Here is a 7,984-nt window from a genome sequence, read left to right on the forward strand (position 1 = left end):
ACACTCTCATCAAACCAGGCGGCACACAAAGCCGCTCTACAGCACTTCCCGCAGCACGGCACCACCACGGCCTCTCACCGCGAAACAGATCGCCCGCCTCGAGCTGCGCAACATCCGCGCCGTACACGCCTTTGCGCGGGACCACGCCATAGACTGCGATTTGCGCCCGTGTGACACGCTGGATGTGGTGTATGATGCGGGGGAGTGGGCGGCGGCGCGGGAGGGGGTGCGGGGGTTGAGGGAGGCGTTTTCGGGGAGGACGATGACTGCTGCTGGGGAGGGGGATGTTGGTGGGGGGGAAGAGGAGGACGGGGACAGAGGGGGGGGAGGTGATGGGGAGGACGGCGGGGAAGGGCGGTATACGCTATACTCGCGCGAGGAGGTCCTGGCCCGGTTTCCCGTGCATGATGGTGTGTTTGGGGGGCGGGAGGAGCGGGTGCAGGGCGGCGTGGGATACTTTGCCGGGTCGCTGTCGGCGTACAAGTTTGGGATCGGGGTTCTGAGAGCGTGCGTTGATCGGGGGTTGAATCTGCAGACGGGCACGCCGGTGACGATGCTAGTTGCTGCTTCTTCGTCGGCTACGGATGAGAAAGGGAGGTGGGACGTGAACACGCAGCGGGGAGTGGTCAGGGCCGGGCGGGTGGTGCTCGCCACGAACGGGTACACGGCCGGCGTGTGGCCGCGGTTCCAGGGGGCAGTTGTCCCGCTGCGTGGACAGGTCACGGCGCATAGGCCCGGGCAGGCAATGCCGGCGGGCGGGTGTCTGGACAGGACGTACAGTTTCATCTATGAGAGGGGCTATGAGTACATGGTTTCGCAACCGGAGGGATCGAGGTTTCCGGGGGATATCATCATGGGAGGTGGGCTGGCCCGGGCACAGGAGGAAGGGCTGATGGAGTTTGGGAGGACGGATGATGGCGCGGTGAACGAGGAAATCAGCGGCTACCTGAGAGACACGACGGGGCGGTATTTTGGACCCGACTGGGGCGAGGATCACCCAGAGGGACGGACAAGGAGCGAGTGGACTGGCATCATGGGATTTAGCCCGGATGGATTCCCGTTTGTTGGGGAAGTGCCTGGTGAGAGCGGGCTGTGGGCCAGTTGCGGCTTTCAGGGGCACGGCATGGTCTTGTGCTGGGAGTGCGCCAGAGCCTTGGTGGAGATGATGGAGGGCCGGGATGGCGAGGAGCTAAGGGAGTGGTTCCCTGACATCTTTCGAATTACCGAACAGAGAATGGCCCAGAGGTTTCGGGGACGCTTGGACGCCATTCCGAAGACTGAGAAGAAGCAACTAAGGTAACTAAGATAACTAACGAAGAGCTTCGGGGAACAGATCGTCGTAAAAAAACGATCATCACATTTAGTTCTTTTAGTTGTTTTCTACGCACATGTACGAAGTACGAAAGTACGCTTATCTGTTTTCTCGATTGTGGCATCTCACACCGCACTTGGATTGACCATGAGATTCTTCCTGCTCTTGAGGGACCGATCTTCCCGATCCGCTGTCCCGGGAAAATCAAACGGGAGCCACCCGGATTTCATAGGTCAAGTGCCGCCCAGACGGCTGTTCAATATTATCCATTGCATCCATTGTAACCATTGCAACGACCGCAACATCCAAGCGGACGGGAAACAGTCTGAGTGGACGTCGGGTTACGGTCACTGGTCCGCCAGCTTCCATTGGACCGGTGGGGAGGTCGGCTTCGGCGGGTTGAGGGTTCTGCCGTGCTGAATCCGGGCCACGGTGTGACCTTCCATGTCCTGAATGGATGCCGTCGGCCGCGGATGCAACGCTGGCGTTCCTAGGTGCAGAATTTGCTGACCTGCCCACCCGCACGGAAAGAGCCGCCTGGTATTTGAACAGGAGAGCTTGTTAGCGGCATCTTTGACATTCACTTCTGACCATTCGCCATTCGCTGACAGTCGTCGCGCTAACCGATGATTTTCGGCCCTCTGTGCCGCTGTGTGCAGTGTGCAGTGTGCAGTGTGCAGTGTGCAGTGTCCAACAAGGTGCTTAACTGGTGAGCTCGTCTGTGAAGTGTCTGACAGAGTTGCATCAACGGCTCGAATGATGAGTGGTTCTTCCCACTTCTTTGGCCAGCTCGATCCTCACTGATCTGTGTTGATTTAACACATTTTCCAGAATCCAAATCCTCAGAACTCGGCCAACAATACGAGAAAGGTTAGATGCCTAATTTCATTTCATGGTTTTCATCTTACCTCCGAACCTCCGTTCTCTCCGTGGACCGTGGGTGGTTCAAGCACGGGGCGTGTGGGAGCCGGTAGGAAGGTGGAGAGAGCAGATTTTGGCTGTTTCCCTCTGCGATTGGCTTCTTCAACGGCGACCGAGAACCGGACTGGAAAGTGCGTCGGGGTTGAGTGGAGACCGTGGAGTCGAGCTGTTGCCCCACCTGGGCCCAGCCAACTGGGACGCGGTTTCCCTGCCATCTCAATTTCGGCATCCCATCCATGGGCGCCACATGCGAGACTCCGATCAGGTCCTGCTCTTTTCTTCCGTCCCACTTGGCTGGGGATCCTTGGATGCTGGGGCATTTCGTTTGGATGCGCGTCAGACCCAGACTTTCTCTGACACCACCCCAGGCGGAAATGGGGGGGAACTGCTCCGGCTGCCTGCGACCCGCCATTTGCTTGCCTTGCTGTTCAATGCAACAGCTCATGTTGTTTCGGGCAAGCCGCGAACTGACAGGCATCTTTTCGGTTATCACCTCGGCATTTGATTCACAATCCACCTGAATTTGGAAGCTTCGGAAAAGAACATTTGGAACAAAATTGCCAAACCACCCGAGTTATGGTAACATGGCGAACAGACGACAGATGACCCACCCATCCCAATTCTCCCACAATTCATCCCAGCCCGTCCCAGTCCATTCTGGCGGTACCTCCTCGCCAAGGCATGCAACCAGACTGTTGGGACGCGAGCTTTTTTCTTCACCGCCATCTGTGACCAACCAGGGTGCATGCCGACCGTGGCGATGAACCGTGTCCGAGCTGGCGGGACGGTTTTGCTTCTTCCGGCAGTCTGTCGCTTGCTGCTCCCTCACCCTCTCACATGTGAGGGTGGGGGGGGGGGGGGCCATGACGCACCACGATGATTGCGTCTTTGGGTCCATAATGAGAGAGCGATGGGCATAGCACCGCTGCACCGCTGCACAGCAGACACAGCGCTATCACCCTCCCTGCTTCCCCGGAAGCCCGGGCATTGGCAACTTGGCAAAGCAATGCCCCCATCAGTTCGTAGTTACATACATACAGTTGCATACTACAGTACAGATTAGTTATTGCGCACGCAAGAACATACCCTGCTTGACCTACCAACGGAACGGGGAGGGTCCACCCGTGATCCCAGCACCCGCTTTCCCCTCCCCTTCCCGAGCTGCAAGGCCCGATGTTGTTTCGTCCTCGGACTGTCGAAGCCGCCGGAACGGAACCAAACCAGTGGGCCAAGCGTGGGAGCCGTTCGCCAATAACCAGGCCGCCCCTCCCCTCCCTCGCTTCCAATGACAATTCCTGACCTCTTTCCCGGGCCACACGTTACCAGACTCTCGGGACCCAGGGTCGTTCAGCTCAGCCCTTCGCCCTTTGACAACCAGTCATCGACCTCCCGTCTCGCTTCCCGCTCTCTGTTTGGGGCAAACTTGTACCACACACATACTCCACGTAACCAGCGAGCCAGTCACCCGCGACCCGACAGCAGCCGGGCCAAGAGAGGTCTCGACTCTTCGATTCGTCCTTCTTGCCGTCCCTACGGCCACACAGCCCCTTCACACCACCCCCTTCCAGCTTAGACCCACACCAGGCCGCCCATACAATGTCCACCACCATGGAGCCGGACGACACCTACCCCAACCCATCCCCCGAGACCATCTCGTCTCCGCGCCCCTCCTCCAGCTCAACCCACATCGCCGTAGACATGCACGGGACCCCGGAAGAGGAGCTCTACGCTACGGCCGAAGCCATGCGGGAGTCGATGCTAAGACTCACCGGGAGCCTCAGCAGAGCAACCGGCAAGGCCACCACCGGCACCGACGACTCCCTCCCCCCCTTTGCATCCACCTCCGGCGGCGAGCACCACGACCAACAACAACAAGACGACGACAACGACGACGACCTCAACCCCCTAGCCGGCCCAGCCGAAGCCGCCGCCGCCGACGACGACGAGGACCAGCAGCAGCAAGCCGACCTGCACAACCTGGACCTCACCACCGCCTTCGCCTTCGACCGCGACATGTCGCGCTACCCGGCGTCCATGACCAGCTCGGTGCGCGACCACGTCTACGAGGGCGGCCTGCGCTACCACGCCTACCGCGCCGGCCGCTACGCCTTTCCCAACGACGAGACCGAGCAGAACAGGGATGATATGAAGCATACCATGACGCTGATGTTGTGTCGGGGCGCGTACTTTTATGCGCCGGTGGAGAAGGTGTTGGAGGAAGGGGGGGGAGGTGTTGGATTTGGGTAGGTTCTTGTTTTTTTCGGGTTCCTTTTTTTCTTTCTTTTCTTTGGCGCTGAAGCTACTTCGGGGGAGGAGAGGAGGTAGTGGGTTTGGCAAGAGGAGGAATTAATGGGTGGAGGGATGGATGGATGGATGGATGGAGGGAGGGAGGGAGTGGTTGATTGGAAGTAATAGTTGTAGGATCCGGAAGGCGACGGCGAGAACGTCGATACCGGGATTGGCAAAAGTTTTAGATCAGGGTTCTGGGTCGTCGCATTCCATCCACAAGAGACAAAGGCTGACTTGACACAACAGGCACGGGAACCGGAATCTGGGCCATGGAGCGTAAGTGGCTTGAATTTTCCTTTCCCTGAGCATCCGAGCACAACAGCCAGACGTTACAGTGTTGCACCTCGCCTGTCTCACATGCTGTGTTTATCCACGGCTTGAGGCGTCTGTGTCTCGCTCTATTAGAGTGGAGAGACGGTGAAACTTGAGGAGTCGAGTCTGCGGAGGCAGTCTTGTCAAACATTGCGGGCGGGCAATCCAAATCAACAGGACCAAATCAACTAACACACACACCCAGTCGGCGACAAATACCCCAACTCCACCATAACCGGTATCGACCTCTCGCCCATCCAGCCCAATTACGTCCCTAAAAACGTTCACTTCTTCGTCGACGACTTCGAGGAAGAATGGCTCGACCCCGAAAACAAATACGACTTCATCCACATCCGCCACACCCTGCACTCGGTTCAAGACGTGGAGCTGCTCTTGCAGCGAGTATTAAAGTACGCCCCCCTCTTCCCCTTCCCATCCCATCCCAACACAACCACTCACCCACCCAAACCATACTAACCCACCATCCCCTTTGCACCAGACACCTCAAACCCGGCGGCTATTTCGAAGCGCAAGAACTAGCCACGGACCCGGTCGCCGACGACGACACGCTCACCCCCGAGACGCCCTACGCCCTGCGCGACTACATCCACTACCTAGCCGCCGGCATGGCAGTGATGGGGTCGCAGGCGCACGCGATCCTGACGCTGCCCGAGCGGATGCGGGCGGCGGGCTTCGCCGACGTGCGCAGGACGACGCACAAGTGCCCCGTCGGCGTGTGGCCGCGCGACAAGCGCATGCGGTTTTGTGGGTTGTTCTTGAGGACGACGCTGATGGATGGGTTGAGGGGGTTGAGTCGGCGGCCGTTGACGGCGCTGGGGTGGACGCCGGTGCAGATTGAGATCTTTTTGGTGGAGGTGAGGCGGGCGTTGATGGAGCAGGGCGTGCATTCGTATTTTACGCTGAATGTGGTCAGGGGGAGGAAGCCGGTCGATTGAAGGTGGTTAGGATATTCATGATGGGCGGGATGAGGTTGGGGGGGGGGGAATCATGCAGTCTGCGCGGGCCAAACCAAGCCTTCGAACGGCCTGGCGGCGACCGGCTGGTCTATCAGGGGTGGGGTGGTTGTTCGAGGGGGCAGGTTCCCACGGCAGTGTGGCTACCCCGTGCTAGCTGCGTAGCGTCGCCGGCGTGCTTGACTCGGCGGGCGGTTGTTATTTGGCATCGTGGATACCATCCCGGGGGACCGGTCCTCGCCAGGCGTTTGTTGGGATTCGGCAGCACGGGCTATAAAGCCAACCCCTACCTCGGTTAGGCACTACGAACACTCAACCCCCAGGTTGAGTAGACGAAGCCATCCCCACGCCGCGGCATCAACAACCAACCAACTCACGGCATGACGCGCACGACTCTCGATATTCTACAAGAACTTACAGGTTGCGCCGCAAGGGGTCATTTTTGCATAATATCTTGGATACATAAGACGGGCACAGGGAAACGGGAAGGGGCTTGGAGCATATGAAGCGGTGTTGGAAGCAAACTAGCGTCGGCGTCCTTGCATTTGTGTTGAACATATTGCATGGCAGGAAGGGGTCGGGCTGCAGGCTTGGCCAAGCTGGGCATGATAATACTGGAGTCTTTTGGGGGGAACGGTTGCAAGATACCAACATAGCATGGCAATGTCGGGGTGAGTTGTGGAACAAATACCATAATGTTGAACCATGCACCTGCTGCCTGTGATATTGATCAAACTGGTGTTGGCATCTGTGGAATAAGTAAAGAGCAGAAGCTGCCTCGTACATACATCAACGACGTCGAGAATAAACGCCGCTTCAGCATTGAACATGACATGCCCCCAACTAGCACTCTTCCACCCCCATTACGCGCCCTCAGTCTTCTTCTTCCAATGCACCTTGACTCCACCCCAGCTATGATCCGAATACTCGGCCTGCACCTTCTGGCACGTCTTCAAGCCCCAGTCCGACACGCCCATCATCAGACAGCTCTCAAACATAAACGCACAGCTCCCCTCACCAACCTTGGCCGGCTGCAGCACAGCGTTGCGAGCGCCCTCATAGCTCTCCGCATCCGGCCCATGGCCACTCATCACATTGTGCAGGCTCGCGCCCCCAGGCACAAACCCGCCGCTCCCGCCCTTCTTGGCATCATACCCGCCGCGGATCAGGCCCATGAACTCGCTCATGGTGTTGCGGTGGTACCAGGGGGGGCGGAAGGTGTCCTCACCGACCAGCCAACGCGGCGGGAAGATGACAAAGTCCGCCACGGAGGTGCCCGCGTGGTCCGACGGCGCCGACAGCACCGTGAAGATGCTCGGGTCCGGGTGGTCGAACGAGATGGACCCGATCGTGTTGAACCGGCCGAGGTCGTACTTGTACGGATAGTAATTCCCATGCCAGGCGACCACATCAAAGGGGGTATGGCGCTGCACGGTGCGATACAACGCGTTGTTGAACTTGGCCGTGACGACAAACTCATTTGGCCCGTCCGACGCCGTGGCCCCAAACTCCGCCTCCTCATCAAAACTCGCCACCGGCGCCTGAAAATCCCGCGCATTCGCCAACCCATTCGACCCGAATGGGCCCCAACTCGGGCAGGACAAACCGGCCCTGGAACAACTCCAACGCATACCCCCTCGCCGCGACGCCCCCCACCAACCGCACCTGATACCTCACCCCGCGGGGAATCTCACAAATCTCCATCGGCCTTACCAACAAACACCCCATCTCCGTGCGCACATCGAGCGCCCCCTCCTGCGGCACAATCAACACCTCCCCATCCGCCGAATAAAACACCTCCCTCTCCCCCATCGACCGTCCCGCCGCAAACACATACATCGCACACCCCTGCTTCATCGCCGGATCCCCCGCCCCGGCCACCAGGTGCAACCCCGCCACAAAATCCGCCTCCGGATCATGATCAAAGGGGTCCCACCGCAGCTGGTTGGGGATGTAGTGCATGTTGCGGAAGGGGGCGCCGCCGAGGCCGAGGGTCGAGTCGTTGGGGGCGGGGGAGGGGGTGAAGGGCGGGTGGGCGCACGCGGGCAGGATGCGGTAGAGCCAGGTCTGTTTGTTTTCGTGGCGCGGCGCGGTGAAGGCCGTGCCGGAGAGCTGCTCCGCGTAGAGCCCTAGGGGGGGCTGTTGGGGGGAGTTTTGGCCGACAGGAAGGGCGCCG

The 7,984-nt window shown here is 59.3% G+C and overlaps 3 protein-coding genes across 3 annotated transcripts in view; 2 read left to right on the forward strand and 1 right to left on the reverse strand.

Moving 5' to 3' along the window:
• Window positions 1-1,300, forward strand: part of CHGG_08866 (uncharacterized protein) — a gene marked incomplete at both ends in the record, with an annotated part of 2,664 nt that extends 1,364 nt beyond the window's left edge. Inside the window, one exon of the mRNA XM_001226792.1 lies at window positions 89-1,300. Within this exon, the coding sequence (XP_001226793.1) occupies window positions 89-1,300 (1,212 nt within the window). The remainder of the gene's footprint in view (window positions 1-88) is intronic.
• Window positions 1,301-3,841: 2,541 nt separating this feature from the next.
• CHGG_08867 (uncharacterized protein) lies at window positions 3,842-5,790 on the forward strand (the record flags this gene model as incomplete). The annotated part of the gene is made up of 4 exons (XM_001226793.1): window positions 3,842-4,463; window positions 4,769-4,798; window positions 5,040-5,244; window positions 5,334-5,790. The coding sequence occupies 4 exons, from the start codon at window positions 3,842-3,844 to the stop codon at window positions 5,788-5,790; spliced, it is 1,314 nt and encodes a 437-aa protein (XP_001226794.1).
• An 881-nt stretch (window positions 5,791-6,671) lies between these two features.
• CHGG_08868 (uncharacterized protein) lies at window positions 6,672-7,770 on the reverse strand (the record flags this gene model as incomplete). The annotated part of the gene is made up of 2 exons (XM_001226794.1): window positions 6,672-7,349; window positions 7,474-7,770. 2 exons carry the CDS (start codon window positions 7,768-7,770, stop codon window positions 6,672-6,674), a joined length of 975 nt encoding a protein of 324 aa, XP_001226795.1.
• Window positions 7,771-7,984: the final 214 nt, after the last annotated feature.

Source organism: Chaetomium globosum, genomic scaffold, assembly GCF_000143365.1.
Source record: "Chaetomium globosum CBS 148.51 scaffold_6 genomic scaffold, whole genome shotgun sequence".
Classification (NCBI taxonomy): Eukaryota; Fungi; Ascomycota; class Sordariomycetes; order Sordariales; family Chaetomiaceae; genus Chaetomium; species Chaetomium globosum.